At 42.6% G+C, this 24,269-nt stretch overlaps 1 protein-coding gene across 1 annotated transcript in view; it reads right to left on the reverse strand.

Moving 5' to 3' along the window:
* The window catches only part of GFRA2 (GDNF family receptor alpha 2), a 151,494-nt gene that overhangs the window by 32,611 nt on the left and 94,614 nt on the right, over positions 1 to 24,269 (reverse strand). Inside the window, exons 2-3 of the mRNA XM_077469801.1 lie at positions 16,534 to 16,842; positions 9,845 to 9,928 (exon numbers count right to left, since the gene is read on the reverse strand). Of these exons, the coding sequence (XP_077325927.1) occupies positions 9,845 to 9,928; positions 16,534 to 16,842 (393 nt within the window). The remainder of the gene's footprint in view (positions 1 to 9,844; positions 9,929 to 16,533; positions 16,843 to 24,269) is intronic.

Below are 24,269 nucleotides of genomic sequence, written 5' to 3' on the forward strand. Positions count from 1 at the left end.
ATCCTCTCAGTCTGCTGCAGTGTTCCAGCTTGTATTTATACTGCCGCTCTGTATGTAGCTTCTGACAGGCTGTGCAAGCAGCCCCGTATCTCCAGAACCATAGATGATAGCAGCCCCATATTTTAACCAGCGCTGGAGTGGGTCTCCGGCTACCTACCCCCCAATATGGGGTCTCTGTGACTCCTGATCGCCGAGCTACAATCCTAGAAGTCAAACTTTTTTTTTTTTTTTTTTTATAATTTTTTTTTTGGGCAAATGGGCCTATTTTGAGAAAGGGGCCTGGAGCTGCAGCTCCAATAGCCCCTATGTTAATCCGGCCCTGTCTGTGGACAGGCCGAGGGCTGGAGAATCGGGTGATACAATGAAAAGCTAGGAATAAATGTGTTTTTTTGCAGAGATGAACACCACCTGCAAGGGTAACTCCCTTTGTGATGTACACTTTTCTTCAAAAATATACTTTACTGGCTGGACTGAAGTTCATGAAAAGCTCTGCATTTGGAGTAAGTCCTCACAATATATATTGCTTTACTGAAAAATTCTTGTTGTTTACAGATCTCAGCAACTAAAGCTGAAATTTGCACACAACTTTTTAGAGCAGTGATCTCCACCCCCTCACCTGTCCTCTGTCTAGAGCCTGGTACACAATAGTCTTTTTATCTTTTTAAACCCAACGGGCTGAACTAAAAAAAAACAAAAAAACGGAGCCGCTGTACTAACAATTGGCAGACCTTTTTCAGTCATGCCCCTTTGCTGTTCACCCATCTTCTGTTGCACCGGCTGCCGTACACACGGGCCGAATGTCGGCTGGTTTCTTTTGAACCAGCCAGAACCTCCAGATATTTGACCCATGTGTACTAGGCTTGAGGGTTCATTCAGGGAGTGTCTGAATGGAGGTAACCTTTACTATACTGCCTCTTTGGAAAGTCCATAGTGCTCTGAGGATCTTGTATCACAGGTGCACAATGCATTAAATGTTAATAGATTCTGACAGAACCTATGCTTACAGCATACCATATTTCTTTGTCTGCAAGACTTTATTGATGACAGAAAAGGTAAATATATGCACAACTTCATAGTGCTGCTCTGTGCAGTGATTCCCCCAATGAGCAGTTTTAGAATACAGTAATAATCATGAATCAAGAAAGAGCACATAGGACTTCAAAGGGAAAAGGGTTTTCTGTGACCCCAAATGTGGCATGACAATATGGACTACTTTTGCTTCACAGAGCTTTTAAATTATATGGGGATTCTGTAATAGAGAAGATGTTTTTGAAGTTGCAATTCTACAGTCCTTTGTGCCGTTTAATGTAACCTGCATACAAGTCAAGTGCTGATGTCGTGTGTTCCTGCCTCTAACCTGTTCCATCATTCATCTGTATAAGGGACAGTAAGAGGCCACGGAGACAGGCAAGCATGCAAATTTTCATATCCCTCCTTAGAGGCCTATTTAAAACAAGTCAGAATTCATATTTTGCTATTGTTTTTTTTTTTTTGAGTAATGTCAACTCCACCAAGTTGACCTATTTCAAACGGTGTCCTGTACTGTCTGTGCATTTCTTTGCTCCATAATTTGACACATTCATATGGAGAGAAACAAGAAAAGCTACTTTCCTTAGAGTGGCATTTTTAAAATGTATATTTATGGTTCCTTTGTATTTTACTGTGTTATTACCAATCTTAGGCAGAGCTTCTAATGTCAAACTAAATCATACAGAGTTGCTACAGAAATATACTGAAAAACTCAAATATTGTAAGTGTCCATACTTGTGAACATATTTTCACACAAAAAAATTACATAAATATATGAAATGGCAAATATATAAAAAATACTTTCTACCACGTTATACAACAATAGAATAATAAAAACAAAATGTTCATAAAGTTTACCGCATGTCCACTATTAGTGGTGTAGTAAGTGCAATATTAGGTGCAATGGCCATGAAAAACATACGCAAATCTAAATTTCAAAGTAATGTTATCATGCAAGAAAAAAACAAACAACCAAATTGTTTTCCCTCTCCAACTGGAGCACCACAAACTGCTTACCGATGTACACAGACCTCTTCAATTACAGGAGATCTAAAAGCATTTGGTTGGAGCAAGGGTTAAATTCATCCACTTACTCTGGTCATAGCCATCAGAACACAGCAAGAACTCAGGAAAGGAAAAGTAATATAGTGCTCACTACAGCTTTATGTACCAATTAAGCTTATGTCTGTGTATAAATATTGTAAATAAGGTGAGTAGTTTGTGGTGCACAAGGCAGGGAGGGAGAGCACTCTGTTTTTTTTTTCTTGCATGATAAGATTGCCAATAAGAACACTTTGAAATGGAAATTTAAGCATGTCATTTCACATATAATTATATTATTTTTTTGGGTGAAGATGTTCACAGGTATAGACACTTACATCATTTGAGTTTTGCAGTATATTACTATAGTAACATTGTATGATTTCGTTTGATACTAGAGGCTCTGCACTTATTTTTGGTATTAACGTTTAGATTGGTGTGATTCATTTTTTTAAGTACTTGCAGATGGGGGAAGTTAGAGAATCAGTACATAGTCGTGCAGGCAGTTTTGTTCTGCTTTTTGGTATCACCAATCTAGTGCCGATTTATAGTGGAGTGCAGATATCACTATATGCTCTCCTCTGTACTCCGCGGTGTTCATTTGCACCACGACCTGCATTTTATGTCCCATTCAGGTCACTTGATTGGAGAAGAGGCCGGCCACCTGACTTTGACAGGTCAAATGCCCGGGCTTTCTTCCGGTGGTTTTTTTTCCTTCATTATCTTTTATTGCGATCCTTTTGTTTTGGGACCCCAAAGCACACTGCTATGCTTTATAAATGTTAAGTGCTCTTCTTTTGCCATAATAAGTCCATCTCACTATCTTATGAATATAACCCTCTGTCGATATTTCACCATATTTTACGATTCATTTCACTATTAATTTCACAATCAGACTTTTAAAAATCTGAGGAAAATAAAGCAAGATTTAGCAAGCGATTAAGTGACGTATGGTAAAACAAAATGTATAATTTTAGCAACCAAAAATTCTTTGAAAACGAGTTCAAGGTGAACACTAGCTAAATGTAAGAAAAAACACCAATCCCTATGTAGGCCTGATTATTTGGCAATTCTGCCCCCTCCCTGTGATGCAGAGTTTCACTTTTGAACAATGGATTAGAAAATCACATCATATTTATCAGACCTATACAAGTTATAACCATTACCATTCCCTTACAGTGGCCAGGGCATTCATTCGATGCCATTGACCTCAACCTCAACAGACCTCCAAAATTGAAGAATACTGTAGGTAGTAGATGGACTCCATTAGGACTTTATTATGCGTCTTGAACAATTAACTGCAGACAAACACCATACCATTGTTTAGGTCAGTGGTCATCAACCTTGTCCTCAGGGCCCACTAACAGGCCAGATTTTATGTATTATTAATAAGATTGAACACAGCCGCGCTTCTGTAGTACAAGAAGTAGAAAAATATAAAAAAACATATATATATGTATATACAGTGGTGTGAAAAAGTGTTTGCCCCCTTCCTCATTTCCTGTTCCTTTGCATGTTTGTCACACTTAAGTGTTTCGGAACATCAAACCAATTTAAACAATAGTCAAAGACAACACAAGTAAACACAAAATGCAATTTGTAAATGAAGGTGTTTATTATTAAAGGTGAAAAAAAATCCAAACCATCATGGCCCTGTGTGAAAAAGTGATTGCCCCCCTTGTTAAAACATACTATACAGTGGTGTGAAAAAGTGTTTGCCCCCTTCCTCATTTCCTGTTCCTTTGCATGTTTGTCACACTTAAGTGTTTCGGAACATCAAACCAATTTAAACAATAGTCAAGGACAACACAAGTAAACACAAAATGCAATTTGTGAATGAAGGTGTTTATTATTAAAGGTGAAAAAAAATCCAAACCATCATGGCCCTGTGTGAAAAAGTGATTGCCCCCTAAACCTAATAACTGGTTGGGCCACCCTTAGCAGCAACAACTGCAACCAAGCGTTTGCGATAACGTGCAATGAGGCTTTTACAGCGTCCTGGAGGAATTTTGGCCCACTCATCTTTGCAGAATTGTCCTAATTCAGTTACATTAGAGGGTTTTCGAGCATGAACGGCCTTTTTAAGGTCATACCACAACATCTCAATAGGATTCAGGTCAGGACTTTGGCTAGGCCACTCCAAAGTCTTCATTTTGTTTTTCTTCAGCCATTCGGTGGTGAAAACCACTGCTGAGCAAAAAGAACATCAAAGCTCGTCTCAATTTCTCCACAACACATCTTGATGATCCCCAAGACTTTTGGGACAACATTCTGTGGACCGATGAGACAAAAGTGGAACTCTTTGGAAGGTGTGTGTCCAAGTATATCTGGCGTAGCAGGAACACTGCATTTCATAAAAAGAACATTATACCAACAGTAAAATATGGTGGTGGTAGTGTGATGGTCTGGGGCTGTTTTGCTGCTTCAGGACCTGGAAGACTTGCCGTGATAAAAGGAACTATGAATTCTGCTGTCTACCAAGAGATCCTGAAGGAGAATGTCCGACCATCTGTTCGTGTACTCAAGCTGAAACGAACTTGGGTTCTGCAGCAGGACAATGATCCTAAACACACCAGCAAGTCCACCACCGAATGGCTGAAGAAAAACAAAATGAAGACTTTGGAGTGGCCTAGCCAAAGTCCTGACCTGAATCCTATTGAGATGTTGTGGTATGACCTTAAAAAGGCCGTTCATGCTCGAAAACCCTCTAATGTAACTGAATTAGGACAATTCTGCAAAGATGAGTGGGCCAAAATTCCTCCAGGACGCTGTAAAAGCCTCATTGCACGTTTTTTCGCAAACGCTTGGTTGCAGTTGTTGCTGCTAAGGGTGGCCCAACCAGTTATTAGGTTTAGGGGGCAATCACTTTTTCACACAGGGCCATGATGGTTTGGATTTTTTTTCACCTTTAATAATAAACACCTTCATTTACAAATTGCATTTTGTGTTTACTTGTGTTGTCCTTGACTATTGTTTAAATTGGTTTGATGTTCCGAAACACTTAAGTGTGACAAACCTGCAAAGGAACAGGAAATGAGGAAGGGGGCAAACACTTTTTCACACCACTGTATAGGTTGCAGCCCCCCAACCAAGAAATCCCCACAAGGGGTTTTCAAAATAGTTAATAATCTCAAAAAAAATTTGGGGTGTCCGGCGCTACCTAATATTAAAGAGCAGGACCACCGTTGTTTCCACCAGGCCAAATGTCACCTCAAATCAGTAGATTGTTAATATACATAAACCTTTCTATATTAGTTGAGAGTATTCGAATAATCGCAATATAAATTCAATAAATTGTGAAAAAAGGCATACAAATGCCCATATAAAGTGCTTTTGTGCAAAAATAAGTGCAACATATGATACTTAATGCGACTGACGCTAAAATTCCCACAATTCCCACTGTGTGTTGAATTAATCAACACTAATGAACTACAAACAATCAAATAATCAAATTAAAGTGCAAATGTATGAAAAACCACACGATATGGCTATAAAATTTATAACCATATACTCCAAACCTCATATATCTAATGGTGCAAAATCGCAAAAGAAAGCATCCAAAATGGATGTGTATGCGTGGGAAATATATCAAACAACTTTCTTATATATCATAAACAAAGAAATAATTATGTGCATAAAAAATAAAAATAAAAATTGTAATGAAAATGAAAATAAAATGTTTTTTTTAGGAAATGAACGATAAAACCCAAATTACAGAAAAAAGAGAACAAAAAAGAAAAAAGGAGAGCAAGAATTCTATTAATTTCCACACGTGAAAAATAAGAAAATTGAATAAAAAATCAAAAAAATCCTCGATTGTGCAAATCCAGCAGAAAAAAAGTGACTTTAGTGATTGCGAATATATTCTTCAGGTGACTGCGTGCTCCCCCACAAGGTTCCCCACTCACCAGAAAGATACACCCCTACAGGGGTACTGTGCCTTCAGATCAGTCTTTATGCGATTCCAATATTTAGGCCCATATGCGATACAGTTCTTCCAAGAGATACACCCCTACAGGGGTACTGTGCCTTTAAATGCGATTTCGGCCCTCAGGCCCATATACAATATCCAAAAGGAGAGTCCAGTTTATTCCTCATAGGAGAAAAGATAGAATCTCCATAGTGTAATATGTAATTTGTATGCGATCAAATGGAAGCACTAATTAATTGCTTTGGCAGAAAAAACTTTTATTCTTATAAGCATGTATACCAGAAAAAAAATTAATTTTTTTTTTACATATAGCAAAAATTATATACAACAAAAAATATATGGAAGTTATTATTATCCAATTCGACGGAGCCATGCACACTACGTCATTTCCGGGTCGCCACGAACGGTTGGAACGCAGCTGGAGCGCACTCTGTGTATCCTCCGATCGGCCCCGAATAGCTTTTAAGCCTGCAGAGGGGATATTTTCAGCCTCAACCTGGTAATCAGTATTGGGATCTCCACTCCATATTTTACAGTATTGGACTGCCTGCAATGATTGAAAGCTAATCTGGAGCGGATGATTTTTTCCGTTTTGCGGATCTCTTGCTGATTAATATAGGATTAGCCTCGATCCCTTCGGGTTGAGAGCCATCTGAATGTTTTAAAATCCGTCCTCTGTTGGCGTTTTTTATATTTTTTATATTTTTATTTTTTATGGGATCTTTTTGATTGTTATTTTCTGCTACCCCACTGATGTTTAAATGTTAAGTGGGAGTATTGGATAATAATAACTTCCATAAATTTTTTGTTGTATATCATTTTTGCTATATGTAAAAAAAAAAAATCATTTTTTCTCTGGTATATATGCTTATAAAAATAAAAGTTTTTTCTGCCAAAGCAATTAATTAGTGCTTCCATTTGATCGCATACAAATTACATATTACACTATGGAGATTCTATCTTTTCTCCTATGAGGAATAAACTGGACTCTCCTTTTGGATATCGTATATGGGCCTGAGAGCCGTTATCGCATTTAAAGGCACAGTACCCCTGTAGGGGTGTATCTCTTGGAAAAACTGTATCGCATATGGGCCTGAATATTGGAATCGCATAAAGACTGATCTGAAGGCACAGTACCCCTGTAGGGGTGTATCTTTCTGGTGAGTGGGGAACCTTGTGGGGGAGCACGCAGTCACCTGAAGAATATATTCACAAGCACTAAAGTCACTTTTTTTCTGCTGGATTTGCACAATCGAGGATTTTTTTGATTTTTTATTCAATTTTCTTATTTTTCACGTGTGGACATTAATAGACTTCTTGCTCTCCTTTTTTCTTTTTTGTTCTCTGTTTTCTGTAATTTTGGTTTTATCGTTTATTTCCTAAAAAAAGTTTCTATTTTCATTTTCATTACAATTTTTATTTTTATTTTTTATGAACATAATTATTTCTTTGTTTATGATATATAAGAAAGTTGTTTGATATATATCCCACGCATACACATCCATTTTGGATGCTTTCTTTTTTTGCGATTTTGCACCATTCGATATATGAGGTTTGGAGTATATGGTTATAAATTTTATAGCCATACCGTGTGGTTTTTCATACATTTGCACTTTAATTTGATTATTTGATTGTTTGTAGTTCATTAGTGTTGATTAATTCAACACACAGTGGGAATTGTGTGAATTTTAGCGTCAGTCACATTAAGTATCATATGTTGCACTTATTTTTGCACAAAAGCACTTTATATGGGCATTTCTAGGCCTTTTTTCACAATTTATTGAATTTACATTGCGATTATTCGAATACTCTCAACTAATATAGAAAGGTTTATGTATATTAACAATCTACTGATTTGAGGTGACACTTGGCCTGGTGGAAACAACGGCGGTCCTCCTCTTTAATATTAGGTAGCGCCGGACACCCCACATTTTTTTGAGATTATTAATAGATTTTATGTATTACCTTGGGGAGATGCATAGTAGGATAATGCAATCACTGAGCAGCAAATTAGATCACCTGTGATGAGTTTCAGTTATCTTGCAAACCTGGTCTGCTAGTGGGTCCTGAGGACAGGGTTGATGACCACTGGTTTAGGTACTTTCAAGAGTCCCAGAATAGCCATTCACAACAAATTCTTTCCTTATTTAAGACAAAGCTATGGTGAAGGTGGGGAGAGACCACATCACTTCCTCCCTCCCATTGCTAACTCCACTCCATCTCCTTTCCCTTCCTACCTCCTCACTCTATACCCCCGCCCATTTTTTTTTTCTGTGCTACTTGCATACAGAAGCCATACTACCCTGATCTATACACCACATCTCTCATTACTATATCAAGTATTCCCCTGTCTTTGTCCTAGCTTACCCTCAGAAAATGATAAAACTTTAGGGCACTCTGACTTGACCCCCAACTAATTCTTACTTGTGTATTGGCCCCAAAAGTCTTATTTAGGATGCAATTTAAAAAATTATACATAGTTACATAATTAGTCTGGTTGAAAAAAAAGACACAAGTTCATCCAGTTCAACCAATAAAAGGGGGGAAAAAGTCATACAATCTTATATACACAATCCTATACTCATGGTTGACCCAAAGGATGGCATAAAAACCCCAGCAAGGCATGATCCAATTTTCTCCAGCAGGGGAAAAAAATCCTTCCTGATCCCCCAAGAGGCAATCAGGAAATTTCCTGGATCAGCTTTACCTATGAATAATAGTATCCAGTTAAATTATGTGTATCTAGCAAAAACAATCTACAGAGCTAGAAGAGCTAGCCAGAAACACTTGAAGGAGTCTATTCCACATTTTCATAACTCTTAAGCCCCATACACACTATCAGATTTTCTGCTTATTTCTTCCTTCAGATTTACCAAAACCATATAATATGAGGTCAAACCTTAGGAGTTTCGATTTGTATGCAATCAGGCAGGCCCTCGCACTACATGGTTTTGGTAAATCTGTAGACGAAAATCAGCATAAAATCTGATAGTGTGTATGGGGCTTAACTGTGAAGAAGCCTTTCCATATTTGCAGATTGAATCCTGTTTCCTCCAGATGTAAAGAGTGCCCCCTTGTCCTCTATGATGACCTTAAAGTCAACACCAAGTTCCCTGTATGGACCACGTATGCATTTATACATGTTGATCATATCCCCCCTTAATCTCTTCTTCTCAAGAGAGAATATCATCTTAAAAAAGGAGCTCTAGTCAACCGGATGTGGGAGTGGGGGGCACACCAGCAGAGCTTCCCTATTTGAGTGGAGCTCCGCTTTAGCCAAAATGCAAATAATGAAATTTGTTCTAATTATCTCCAGTTTACTATGTGTGTAATTAAACTACTTTATTTTAATTTTTCCTTCTTGTTGTTTGTTCAACAGAGAAACCCAATATAATCAGATCATACCAATTAATTGTAGTTCTATATGTAAAAAAAATCATTAACTGTCTTTGTTAATGCACCCAATGCATAATCTAGGAGGAAAAGGGCTTTGACTTGCAATATGGAAATTTTCAATAGCATACTAATTTTTTTTATCAAATTAATATACAAACTTGTTACTTATGGCAGAAAAGTCGGAAAACCAACTGTGTAGAGGCTTATGCCTAGATTTGGCAGTCTGCCTTCTTGGAACATTGACAGCATGTCTCTAGAGAAAGCATTTGGCTTTTTTATATTTCAGACGCATTTCAATTTCTGCTTTAAAAACACTTTTGTGTCTGTACATATGTTGGTTTGTTCTTTTGCATTGTTCTTTGCCTTTGAGAATTTGCTGTTAAATATTTTAAAAATAAACACAAGGGCAGTACATTTTCTACCATCTAGTTTGAGTGAGTTGCTTACCAGAGTTGATTGAAGCCACGCGGAAAATGTCAGACAAACGGGAGGTCACTGGTTCATATGGTGATGACTCATAAAACTCGTCCCCTGAGAAGATATTTTACAATGTTACAGACTTATACAACATTTATAACTGGCAAAGAATGGTAATGCTCTATACAGCATGCTCTCTGCTTCACATTCAACAAGATTCAATTGCAAATCCCAACGGTAACCTAGGCTGTTAACCCGAGAGAGAGAGTTCCCAAAGGCAATATTCTAGTTATAGGTTGATCCTGGTGGACGGTCAGCTCAGGGCTTCTTATATGTCTCTTGGATATGCCAACAGAGAGATCTTTCTGCCATATTTCACCTTACTGTTCCTGTCCACTTTGGATTTTGGAGTGTTCTTGCCCACCTTTGCATTTTCCAGCACCACCTGTTACATTTTCCATAATATGAAGTACCGTATATACTCGAGTATAGGCCGACCCGAATATAAGCCGAGGCCCCCAATTTACCCCCAAAAAAACTGGCAAACTTATTGACTCGTGTATAAGCCGAGGGTGAGACATGCCTGTCCATCCCTGTGTGTGTGTCCGTCCATCCCTGTGTGTCCGTCCATCCCTGTGTGTCCGTCCATCCCTGTGTGTCCGTCCATCCATCCCTGTGTGTGTGTGTGTGTCCATCCATCCATCCATCCCTGTGTGTGTGTGTGTCCATCCATCCATCCATCCCTGTGTGTGTGTGTCTCCATCCATCCATCCATCCCTGTGTGTGTGTGTCTCCATCCATCCATCCATCCCTGTGTGTGTGTGTCTCCATCCATCCATCCCTGTGTGTGTGTGTCTCCATCCATCCATCCATCCCTGTGTGTGTGTGTCCATGTGTGTGTGTGTGTGTGTGTGTGTGTGTGTGTGTGTGTGTGTGTCCAGCCTACCTGTGTCCCGAGCCTGTGTCCCGAGCCTCCGTCCCGTGCCTTGCCTCCTTGCCTCCGTCCCGTGCCGTGCCTTGCCTCCTTGCCTCCGTCCCGTGCCGTGCCTTGCCTCCGTCCCGTGTCGTGCCTTGCCTCCGTCCCGTCCCGTGCCGTGCCTTGCCTTGCCTCCGTCCCGTGCCTTGCCAGGATCGCCGCTCTTCGTCGGCGCCTCGGCGGCCATTCTAAAATTCAAAAGCCGCGCCTCCGCCTGTGATAGGCGGAACACTGAATTTCCCAGCAGCCTGTGTTCCGCCTATCACGGACATCGTCTCATCCTCGTCCGTAGTACGAGGATGAGACGATGTCCGTGATAGGCGGAACACAGGCTGCTGGGAAATTCAGTGTTCCGCCTATCACAGGCGAAGGCGGAGGCGGAGGCGCGGCGTTTGAAGGGTAGAATGTCCGCTGTCTGTCTGCTCGACACGCTGATCGAGCAGGCAGACAGCGATGACTCGAGTATAAGCCGAGGGGGGCACTTTCAGCCTCAAAAAAGAGGCTGAAAATCTCGGCTTATACTCGAGTATATACGGTAAATACAAATTCCAACAGGGAGATCAGGTCTCCTTCTAAATGGCCACAGCAGATCCATAAACTTAGTCTCACCAACAAAGTTCCAAAAAGATATAAGATGTTCTAACAGAGTTAATAATACCTGCTACTTGTACATGCCTGCAAATTACAGCATTTGGCTTAGTAGGGTCTACTAGCACTAACTTCCTTTGCACCTCTGAGATATCATGTGATATAATACTGAGCGCTGCAAAGGAAGCTGATGGTAAAAAGTAGGGTGTTCATTGGGTTATCTCAGTATTAGATTACATGATATCTCTGAGGTACAAGACAGACAGAGTTTGGGGTGGAAAAACTTGACTGGTCTGCACAGAGTCCTGACCTCAACCCAATAGAACACCTTTGGGAGGAATTAGAGCGGAGACTGCGAGCCAGGCCTTCTTGTCCACATCAGTGTCTAACCTCACAAATGCGTTTCTGGAAGAATGGTCAAACATTCCCATACACCTTCTCCCAAACCTTGTGGACAGCCTTCCCAGAAGAGTTAAAGCTGTTATAGCTGCAAAGGGTGGGCCAACTCATTATTGAACTCTACGGACTAAGAATGGGATGTCATTAAATTTCATGTGCATGTAAAGGCAGGCGGCTCAATACTTTTGGCAATATAGTGTATATACAGTCTCTCTCTCCTAAGAACATCCCAGTCCTATATACATTGATTACTGGTATGTGCACTATATATATTATGTATTTTTTGGTTGTGCTGGACACCAAGATCCTAATTCTCCTATGCATTTCTCGGAAAGATTCCACTTCCTTAGGAGGGTAGGAGGAGATTAACGTGAATGGCTGAAAATCCACAATGCACAGTGGCCAGTGAAGTCCTCAAGGTGAGCTTGGGGGGCCTCATCGACAATACCTTCAACCAGAGGATATTGGCCTCTGAAAAAGTTACAGACCAGGCAAGGACGCAATCTGCTATGGAAGGAAGGAAAATAATTCCCACGCCTCCATAATGGTCCAAATATGTGGAGGGGGAGCTCAGCTCCATGAGTGCGCTTGAGGTCAAATGCATCTTGAGTTAGTACTTGTCTAGAATATCCTAGGTCCTCTGTATAGTAACTGTGGAAGTGGCCTCCCCTCTCTACTTCTCTGTCTTCAACGATGTCAGAGACTGTACTTTTTGAGAAAGCTATGGTGGGCAGGCTTTTCAGAGAGGGTCTTTTTTATTAGCTTCTATAAACCTGCCATTCTAGAGTGTACTAATATATGACATTTATTTGTGGCAAGTTTGGAAGGAGTGCCCCAGGGATTTTATGGACAAAGAGAAATAGTAGAGTAGGGTACATCAAAAAAGTTGATGATAGTATAATAGTATAGTATAGTATGATAGTATATAAAAAATCTTGACATTTTATTAGTACAAAAATAACATTAACATTAACATAACATAACATTTTCTTTGTGGCAAGGATCATGCACAATTCATAACATGTCAATGGTTTATATATAGCCTTGAAAACAGTAGATAGACTATACTGTTTCATGTCTACACAGAGTTAGGTTTAATAGCTATTTGGCTGTCATGTTATTATTAAAGATAAGTACAGTCAAAGCTCATTTGGCTGCACTTCTCCTGTGGATCACAGGACTGCAGTTCAGTTCTGCCCGCTGATGATTGATGTCACAGAGCCAATCCAGACTTGGGAAAGATCATGACCATATGGTCAGGATCTGCCCACATGCCTGGACCGGCACCTGGCTCAGCCTCTCAGTGAGCCGCTGAGAGCCTGAGACAGCCGATCCTGCCCCCTCTACAGCTCAGCAATCCTGTGCAGAGCAGACAGTGGTGACGGACAGTCACCAGCTCTCTGCTCAGGGAGCTCTGAGAACTGAACGATTAACAGTTTGATCACTTGGCTCTCAGCCTAAGAGCCCGGGGACTGATGCTGCATCCACCTAGGTAAGTATGATTCTGCAAGAAAAAAATCCCATACCTTAACCTTTAAAATAAAGCCTACTTTATGCTTCTAAAGTGTTGGATCCAGTGTAGGGAGGGCAGAAGGACCTATGCAGCTATCCATATGGAATTTTTTATATATATAAACAATATAAATTTGTGACAGACCTAACCAGGACAGGGGCTTTTGGAGGGGACTAGGAGCAAGCCTCTTGCTTACTGACTATGGGCCCTGGCTTTTAAGGGAACATTACTCTTTGGGAGGTAGGTGACTGGGAGTAGTCTTGTTTCTGATTCAAGTTCAGGTCTCTCAAATACACAGACTCTAGGAACCTAGGCCCGGGATCCATGTTTAGAGCTTAGATGCCCCATTACCAACCATGACTGCTTCAGACTGTAAGACTCATAGAAAATGTTAATATAATCAGCAAGCCACCTGATGCTGGTGGTTTCCTGCTATTTTCTGGTTTCCTGCTATTTTCTGTTTATTAAGGTGTTATGTGTTTTCTGCTAAGCATGTCTCTCCCATTGTTTATTGTTTATTGAGCCACCTATTGTTTCCGTCTGTCTAAATAATCACAACATTGAGTAGGCATTGAGTCACCTAGGCTGGTTTAAGTGACTAGTTAATTAGCTCATGTTAATTATATTTCTTTATACAGTTTCCTTTGCATACAATAATGTGATCAGGCTCATCTGGCCTGGTGTACTATAAATTCTGTGTGAGTTTTCAACAAACAGTTCCAGTTCTCATACAAGCTACTGCCAGCTAGTCTTGTATACTATCCATGTCCAGACTGGAGGAAGTGGTATATTGACGGAAGCACCTAAGCAGGGCGCTGAATGGTTCTGTCACATATATAGATTAGGGGTGTTGAAAATAATCATACAATCGATGCATCACGATGCAGCCTTGAACAATTCCGCAATGACGCAGAGAACGGCTGCTTTGATTGCACGGATGACGTCTCTACGCTCCCTGACTCTCCTGGGACAGCTCTGCCAGCGTACTCTAAAGTTAAAACAAATCTCTGACAGTCCCTCTGTTTTATGGATCCTTCCTACACTGTGTAAGGGTTAATTGTAAACCGATGCCTCTACCTTATTATCGCTGATCTTTCATGGCTGGTCACGTGACCTCTGGCCATTCTCCTCCTCCAAACTAAAGCTACAACGGGAGTAGAAGAATGGCCGGAGGGCACGTGACCGGCCATGAAAGACCAGAGATTGTACCAGGGACTGGCAGTGATTTGTTTTAACATGAGAGTATGCTGGCAGGGCTGTCCCAGGAGACTGGGGGTCTCCTGGGAGTGCAGGGGCTGTGTAATGGGCAGGGGGGCTTTGGAGTGTAAAGGGGGCTCTTTAATGCACAGGGGGGCTCTGTAATGTAAAGGGGGATGTGCCATTTAGTAATTACTGTTCTACATAAATACTGTTGTCTGCTGTGTTCAGACTTTGCTATATGCAGGGAGTGTCCCTTTTTTTTAGAGCCGATAAAATAAAAAAATTTAGTTCTTCTGACTGCTTGAATTTTTTGATAAAAACCACGGGCAGTAATCGTGATGCATCACAGAATGAAACCGTTGATGGAATAATATCTATATATATATATATATATATATATATATATATATATATATATATATATATATATATATATATATATATATAATTTGCTGAGCGTTTCTACAGGGTGCATGGAGGGAATAGGTAAGGGTATAGCGTTGTGTGAATGGTGTTATGTTCTGGTTGTACTGGAGTGCATAGTTCACTGTGTTTATAGTGCATGCTACAGTGCATGCTCTAGGGTGCTGAGTATATTGGGGGTCATTACATAGTGTAATATCACTACAGGGGGAATACACTGGGGAAGAATGTTGAATGTGGTAAATATATTTGGGGAATGTGCTGAGCGTACTGGATGTGTGGTATACTGTGTACATTTGGGGTACATGGTGGATGTGCTGAGTGTATTAGGGTGCTGTTTGGCTCTGGCCCTGCAAATCTGTATGACCTCAATCCTAAACTGGCCTAATAACCCCCCTTCATCATTGTTGGTTTGAGAACCCAACTACATGCTAAGGCAGGTAATATCATATACAGGGGTGTTATATTTCTGAATGTGGGAGCACATGCACTCCTGATTACTAATGCCATCTTTCTATAATCCAGCACAATTTGTGTTTATCCAGCAAAGTATTATCTCAGGTTGATATAATTGTAGTATATTGCTTATTGTGGGAGGTTTTATACTGCTGCTTAGGGTGGGTTGTTATTCTGCTATCATGAAAAGCAGACATTTTTTTTTTTACTAGTTAATTGCACCACATTTTGCCTTGCCTTAAATTGGTTGTAAACCCGGTTACATCACTTTTACCTACAGGTAAGCCAATGACAAGGCTTACCTGTGGGTACTTTGAATATATCCTAAATTTGCACAGTTTAGGAGATATTCAGTATATGAGCTGCTACCGACGTCATTGGAGCACGTGCACTGAAGAAACGGAACACTGCTGCCGTTTCTTCAGGAGTCTTGCCATGACCGGCAGCTTCCATACACATGGTCGAGAGTGACGTCATCGCGGCTCTGACCAATCACAGTAAGTGTTTCATAATGAGCTAGTATGCAATGCATACTAGCTCATTATGCCTTTGTCTTGCAGTGTTTTTTTTTTCTGAGGTTTACAACTTCTTTAAACCTAGTACACACGGGCCGAATGTCAGACGGGCAGTTCAATTGAAAATGGCCGACATTTGGCCTGTGTGTACTGCAGCCGCTCCGACAGAAGCTGACCATTTGGTCTGCTTCTGTTGAAGGGGCATGACTGTAAAAGGACTAGCCACCAGCTCCTGGTCAGCGCTCTCAGCCAATGGCTGAGAGCGCTGACCGGAGTGTTCTGGCGGGGCCACCCCCCTGTCAGAACACAATAGAATGGCAGGGAAGATTGCTGTACATCAGATTGTTAGTACAGCAGCTCCAACCTGAGCTGTCAGTTTTTTTTTTTCATTCAGCCCGCTGAGTTGAACGGGGAAAAAAAACTAGTAGTGTGTACTAAGCTTTACTTTGAAGATGCACACTTTAGACCTCACATTTCATATTTGTTTTAGACCACTCACTCTGATCTGATGAGACACCCCTGCCAACTGCTAAACAATTTTAGCATACAGGCCCCACTTTCATTTTTACCCAGGACCTCATTTCTGGTAAGACGCACTCTGTTCCAGGAGCCAAAACGTTACAGGGGTTAAATGTCTGCATCTACTCACCCTCAGTCAAGCCGGCATGTATGCCCCAGTATGTTTGTAGACACAGAAGTTCTTTCTTCATTCCTCTTCGACAGCGGCACATGTACAGGGCGCTCTCCTGTAGAACCTCCAGAGCAGTTTTACACTCCAGACCGGAGAGCAGGACATCCCGGTCCCTGCCTGCCAGACACTGCCGCAGAGTCCTATATCTGGTGCTGCAGGATGCGTCAGCGATGCACTGCTCGTTGGCCTGGATGCAGTCTGTGTGTTGGGGCCAAGAGCCAGATGGAGACCCGGAGAGGGGAAGGCTGCTGTGAGCTGTATAGAGACCTGTGAATATTTAAGATTACACTACATCAGACTGAAATCCACAAGACAAATAGAAATAGAAACTATTGCTGTTCATTACAATGATTTCATAATTCGATGTCTCTAGAGCTAAACATCACCATCCTGCTAATTGTCACCTATTAAGTGAAAAAAAACAACACAGTAAAAAAATCTGTTACCTTTCTTGTACCTTGTACCTTGTGTTTGTATGTATGTGTCTTTATATGTGTGTGCGTGTTTGTGTCTTTGTGTGTGTGTGTGTTTGTATGTATGTGTCTTTGTTTGTGTATGTGTTCTTGTATGTGTGTGTGTTTGTATGTATGTGTTTTTGTATGAGTGTGTGTGTCTGTATGTGTGTGTGTCTTTATATGTGTCCTTGTGTGTGTGTGTTTGTATGTTTGTGTGTGTCTTTGTATGTGTGCTTATATGTGTGTGTGTTTGCATGTATGTGTCTTTGTATGTGTTTGTATGTTTGTGTGTGTATCTTTGTATGTGTCCTTATATGTGTGTGTTTGTATGTATGTGTCCTTGTATGTGTGTTTGTGTTTGTATGTATTTGTCCTTGTATGTATGTGTGTTTGTATGCATGTGTCTTTGCATGTGTGTGTGTGTTTGTATGTATGTGTCCTTGTATGTGTGTGCGTGTGTTTGTATGTATGTGTGTGTTTGTATGTTTGTGTATGTGTCTTAGTTTGTGTGTTTGTATGTAGGTATGTGTGTGTTTGTATGTATGTATGTGTGTATGTATGTGTAGAGGTTATAGCTGAGGAGAGGTGCAATAGTAATATGTGAGTAGATGAATGGACTCTGTACCCAGCGCTCTCTTGAACCCTGCACCCCTGCATAACTTACTCCAAAACCAACTTTTCTGTACATAACGCACTCCAGAACCTTGCATTGTGTACATAACGCACTCAAAATCCCTGAACTCCGTGAATAGTGCACTCCAGAAGCCACCTTCCTGTACATAACACACTCCAGAACCCTGCACTGTGTACCTAGCACTATCCCGAACCATGCACCCTGTGTATAACACACTTCAATACCCCACACTCTGTATCTAGCCCTCTCATAAACCCCTCTACACTGTACCTAGCGCTTTCCTGAACCCTGCACCCTGTGCATAACCCACTCCAGGACCCGGCACCCTGTGCATATAAGACTCCTGAACTCGGCACTCCGTACACAGGGCACTCCTGAACCCTGCACTCTGTAATTAGCTTACTCCTGAACCCTGTTCTCTGTACATTACGCATTTCTGAACCCTGCACTCTGTGCGCAATACACTCCTGAATTCTTCCACACTTTGTGTAATGCACACTTTCCTAGTTGTGGCAAAACCGTTTGTAATGGAAATTTGAATTCTTTTTTTTTTTATAATTGTACTGGGGTTTGTACGTGTCTATCAGACTCTTACTTGTAGCGCAGCAATCAAAGCATGTTTTATAGGTACAAGGAAACCTGGGTTTTGTTTAACCATGACCATTAAGCTGGTCCCACTGTTAGGAGTTTGGCCACACCAACTTTTGCCATGGCATGTGTAGCGCCCTGTCGGGACTTAAGTGTCCCTTATTCTAAAGTTCAAAAGTTGGGAGGTATGCCTATTGGCTACCATGCACAGCTGATTTCTCCTTCTTAATATGTTGTCTGGTGGTTATTTGGATCCCATTGCTTTAATAATTTCTGAGTCACTGACTGCAAGCGAGTATGAAAGCCAGAAGTTCTTGTTTCTCCAGTTGCACTTATAAATTTCCCTGAATTTTTTAAAGACATAGACAGCCCGACAAATAAAATTTTTCATTAGGGGGGTCAACAATAACAGCCTACATGTTTCTGTCAGATACCGGTATGTGGTTTTAAATAGACTTTGCGTAAGAGAGAAACAAATTGAAACCCAACTCCAGCTAACATCTTAAGCAATTGCAGCAACACTTTTTTAATCTTTTACCCAAAAAAATAGGCATAGGAATAAAAGTTAATTGTTGTAAACATTCATACAAGCATTGACAGGGTTTGTAACAACCCATTTTTACTGGACAGCCTGGCTTGTTTAAGGAAATGGAGAAAAATATTGTCTGTACTGACAATATCACCAGGTAATAAAATTATTGACAGATTTTATTATTTAAGTAGTTATGCGCCCTTCACATTTTACCATACCTCCCAACATTTTGAGATGGGAATGAGGGACACCTACTTGCAAACGTATGTAGGCATAGGACACACCCCATTAAAAGTAGAATTAATCCAAAAAAAGGTTAATTCAATTCACAAGGACTTTTTTTTTTCCACTCCATTTCCTTTATATTGGCTTTTAACATTTACAAATTCAGCAATTTGACAGCAACACTTGTTCCTTATATCCAGCTTACTGACTGCAATCCTAATATGAATCTAAACTCTTCTCTCTACCCTGTGCTGTGACTATACCACTGTAATTGGCCACCTTTACCACCCTGCACAAATACTCAGTGATTATCCGGACATCTCCCCTGAGCATCAGGGGACACAGTTTATATATGTTCCAGACCTTCTCCTGAACCCAGAACTATACTTCAAAGGACCTGCCTTTCTTTTTCAGCCATGACAGAGGCCAACTGATTCCTCTACCCCTGTATCTGTGTGCAACACATCCTGGACCAGGACATGTCTTTTCTCCCTTTTCTTTTTGTTTCCAGTTGGGAGCCACACAGCTCTCCACACTACCCCCTCACCAGTTATTGGGGTGGGGGGCGAGAGGTTTTCTACAGGGGTTCAATTTTTGCTTCTGCTTCTTTTTTTTCTTTTTTTTCTTTTTTTACTAACTTTTTTTTTCTTTTTTTCTTTTCTGTATTTTTCAAAGGTACTGTGCAGGGCGGTCTATTGGTTTGCCCTGTCTTATTCCTTAACAGCTTGTACCTATATGGAGACATTCATATGCAATATACTGTAGATGTGCTTGAATATGTTCAGGGTGACACAGCCCATCAGGTTTTAGACATGCTTGCATTTATACTTATATATGACAATGATACAATGTATAACTTAGAATAGCGAAACCCTTAGGCTCGGTTCACACAGGGGCGACTCAGATCCGACTTCAGGTCGCCCCTAGTCAACCTCAGGTCGGACAACATTTAAAAATCAATGTAAGTGAATGAGAGCCGTCTTAATGCACGCTACTGAAGTCGCTCCGACTTCAAAAGAAGTTCCTGTACTACTTCAATCCGACTTGTAGGCGACTTGTACCCATTGATTTCAATGGAGGTCGCCTCCAAGTCGGATCTCTGTCTATACGGAGGCGACTTTGACAGAATTATTAGCTCTGAAGGGGGAACTCCACGCCAAATTTACGAAAAAAAATTGGCGTGGGTTCCCCCTCCGAGAGCATACCAGGCCCTTAGGTCTGGTATGGATTCCAAGGGGAACCCCCTACGCCGAAAAAACGGCGTGGGGGTCCCCCCAGGTCCACACCAGACCCTTATCCGAGCACGCTACCCGGCCGGCCAGGAAAGGGGGTGGGGACGAGCGGGCGCCCCCCCTCCTGAGCCGTACCAGGCCGCATGCCCTCAACATGGGGGGTGCCTTGGGGGAGGGGGGCATGCGGCCCCCCCACCCCAAAGCACCTTGTCCCCATGTTGATGAGGACAAGGGCCTCTTCCCGACAACCCTGGCCGTCTTCGGGGGTCCTCTTGCCGGACTCCTCCGCTATCTTCTGCTAGCTGCTAACCCATGTGACATCAACCGATGACACCGCCCCTTGTCCCTATATAAGTCACCGCGCAGCGCGTCCCTGGCATTGCGGCCGGAGAGAACGTCGAGTCAACACCTCCAGGAGAAGAAGGAGAAGAACGGAAGGCGGCGGCGATGACAGAAGACCGGGCCACCGCCTGTAAAAGAGCTATAAGAAGAAGCGGTGGCCCGGCAGAAGAACCCAAGAGGGGGACAAGACCCCCGAAGTCAGAAGAAGAGGCCGGCGGCGAGGAAGAAAGCCGGGCTCCTCCGCTAGCAAAAGAGCTAGCAGAAGATAGCGGAGGAGTCCGGCGAGAAGACCCCCGAACTTTTAACCCTGTGTTGTGTTTTTTTTTACTTTTTTCACAGGTGAATGGGTAGGGGTACGTTGTACCCCATACTCATTCACATAGGGTGGGGGGCCGGTATCCGGGGGCCCCCTTATTACTTTCGTAAACGTTTATATTCCTCCCCCTTTTTCAGTGGAAATCTTATCCAAATTGTCACTTCAATTGCTGACTAGACCCCCTGGACCTCTACTTTATGTGGGTGACTTTAATGCCATACTGGACCCAGCTAGGGACGGATTGGGGGGTGGGGGGAGGCCATTTCCCTTTTTTTATAGATTGGATGCAGGTTTATGACCTTACAGAGGTGTGGCGCTGGAAGAACCCAGATGGGAGCCAGTACTCTTGTCACTCACACTCCTTCCGCACCATGTCTCGGATTGATTTAGCCTTTGACCCAGCAGACACTCTTCCCGTTATTTCTGCGGTTTCATACCTGCCCAGGGGTGTCTCGGATCACGCTCCTCTCTTTGTGGACCTTGCCATCCTCCCGGGCCCTGCTATTTGGCGTTTGAATTCTTACTGGCTGGAGGAGGAGGTGGTGCAGGGAGAGTGCAGGAGGGGTATCACGGGCTACTGGAAAGACAATTTGCGAACAGTGGACCCATCCGTTGAATAGGAGGCCTTTAAGACCACATTGAGGGGCACCTTTATGTCCATCACTGGGGTCTTGCGGAAAAATAATAAGCAACTTACGGAGGAAATGGAAACTGACATGGTGCGGGCGGAGTCAGTTTACGCTTCCAACCCAGCCCCTGACACTAGAGAAGCATGGCTTCAGAAGCGCAGAGAATATGAACTCCGTCTGCTAGACCTCACACAAAAGCAAATATTATATGCTGCTCAGAAATCATTTGAGCACGGTAACAAAGCTGGATGTCTCTTGGCATATCTAACCAGACCAACCCCCCATATCTATCCCACGTATACTTACTATACAGGGCCAAGTTAGTGACACCCCTGGGGATATCATGGAGGCTTTTTTGAACCTCTATAAAGACTTATACACCTCCAGAGCTGACTACACTGAACCGCAACTGAATGACTACCTATCGGACATTTCTCTTCCGTCTCTCTCGATTGAACGGATCACCTAATTGGAGGCACCTATCACGGTTGAGGAGATTGCAATGGCTATCTCACAGATGCCAGCACACAAAACTCCTGGTCTGGATGGCTTTCCAACCGAATGGTATTGTCAGGGCTGGCTTAGCCCTTCCTCCTCTGGGCTGGCCGCTCAGCTGTTGGCTAATTGCCAGCTCTCTTCTCTTTCCACAGTTACCAGCTGTTCCCGATGATGCTCGTCTGACCTGCCTATTTAAAGCCTTCCTGTTCACTTTTTCATTTGCCTTCGCGTTGGTCACATCACAGGGAACCATCTCCTGCTGTTTGTTTCAAGACTGGCTTGCTGATATCCCACCTGGCTTCTTATCCTGCTTGCGGTTGCTCTCCTTGGATCCCTGACTTTCGGCCTGGCTGATTACCCAATCTGGTTAATGAAATTTGGACTGGCTGACTACCTGATTTGGCTACAGGACTCTGGCTATGCTTGAGCCTTGGCCTGGGCTAACCCTCTATGGGAGACGCAAAGACCTGTTGTCTTGAGTTACCCTCAGTTTGTGGCCTCCTTTAAAATGGTTTTTGACATTCCCGCACGCTCCGCTTCTGCTGCCAAGTGCCTCATGTCCATCAAACAGAGTACGAGAACTGTTGCTGACTACGCCATTGAATTCCGTACTCTGGCAGCAGAGGTTGCTTGGAACAATGAGGCCCTCATGGCTGCTTTTTCTCATGGTCTCTCGGATTCCATCAAGGATGAGCTAGCAACCTGAGATATACCCACTGAGCTGGAGAGCTTGATCTCGTTTGCCATCCTCATTGACTCCAGACTCAGAGAAAGACTTTCTCTTAAGGAGCACTTGTGGAAGCCTCCTGTACGTTTGCCTCTGAGCTTTGTAGTCCCACCCATGCCTCCCTCACCTCCCATGCCTCCTGGTACCGAGTTGGTCAGTGAAGATGAACCCATGCACCTGGGCTTCACGCGTCTCTCTGCGGATGAGAGAGCCTTTAGGAGGAGGGAGAGATTGTGCCTTTATTGTGGCCAGGCAGGTCACTTTTTGAAGTCTTGTCCTACCCGTCCAAGGAACGCCCCAACCTTGAGGTCCTGTTATGGACAGACCTTAGGTGGTGTTGTTTCGTCCCCAGTTATCCAGAAGGATAAGCCCCTGGTTTTGGTCACCCTTTCTTGGGCTGAGTCGTCCATCGAGATACAGGCTCTAATCGACTCTGGGGCTGCAGGCCTGTTCATTGATGCTGCATTTGTTTCGCAGCACTCAATTCCACTGCAGCTGCGTGACACTCCACTTGCCATTGAGGCTCTTGAAGGGAGACCTTTACAGCCTGCTCATGTGACTCATGAGACGGTTCCGTTGTCCATGGCCGTAGGCGCTCTTCACCATGAGATAATCCAATTCCAAGTTATTTCCTCACCCAGATTTCCGCTGGTTATTGGTTATCCTTGGTTACAGAGGCACAAACCCTCTTTTGATTGGCTCCGTGCTATGGTTCTCTCCTGGTCACCACAATGCAGCTTCCTGAAGGTATCTAAGGTCTTGTTCACCGCTTCACGCCCCTCCTTGCCGGAGGAGTACCGTGATTTTGTTTAGTTTGCCTCCACACCGGCCTTATGATTGAGCAATTGACCTTCAGCCTGGTGCCATACCTCCTCGTGGCCGAGGAGGATAAGGCCATGGAGGAGTATGTTGCTGATGCACTTTCTCGAGGTTTCATCCGCAAGTCCTCGTCTCCTGCTGGTGCTGGTTTCTTCTTTGTGAAAAAGAAGAGCGGTGAACTGAGACCTTGTATAGATTATAGGGGTCTCAATCGATTAAGAATGCTTACCCGATTCCATTGATTACGGAGTTATTTGACCGCCTCAAGGGAGCAACGGTTTTCACAAAGCTTGACTTGAGATTGGCATACAATCTCATGCGCATTAAGGAGGGCGACGAGTGGAAAACCAGAACAGGCCATTATGAATACCTGGTAATGCCCTTTGGCCTTTGTAATGCCCCGGCAGTTTTCCAGGAATTTATTAATGATGTCCTCCGAGATTTGTTGCAATTGTGTGTGGTGGTTTATCTTGATAATATCCTCATATTTTCCAAGTCCCTGGAGAGCCACCACACAGATGTCTGTCGTGTACTTCAGAAACTAAGAGAGAACAATCTCTATTGTAAACTGGAGAAGTGCGAGTTCCATCGTGAACAGGTTACATTCCTGGGTTATGTCATTTCCACTGCTGGTTTTTCGATGGACCCAGAGAAACTGTCGGCAGTCCTACAGTGGCCTCGACCCATGGGTTTACGT

Source organism: Lithobates pipiens, unplaced genomic scaffold (genome assembly GCF_037356315.1).
Source record: "Lithobates pipiens isolate NorthernLeopardFrog02 unplaced genomic scaffold, aLitPip1_a1.2 Scaffold_8, whole genome shotgun sequence".
NCBI lineage: Eukaryota > Metazoa > Chordata > Amphibia > Anura > Ranidae > Lithobates > Lithobates pipiens.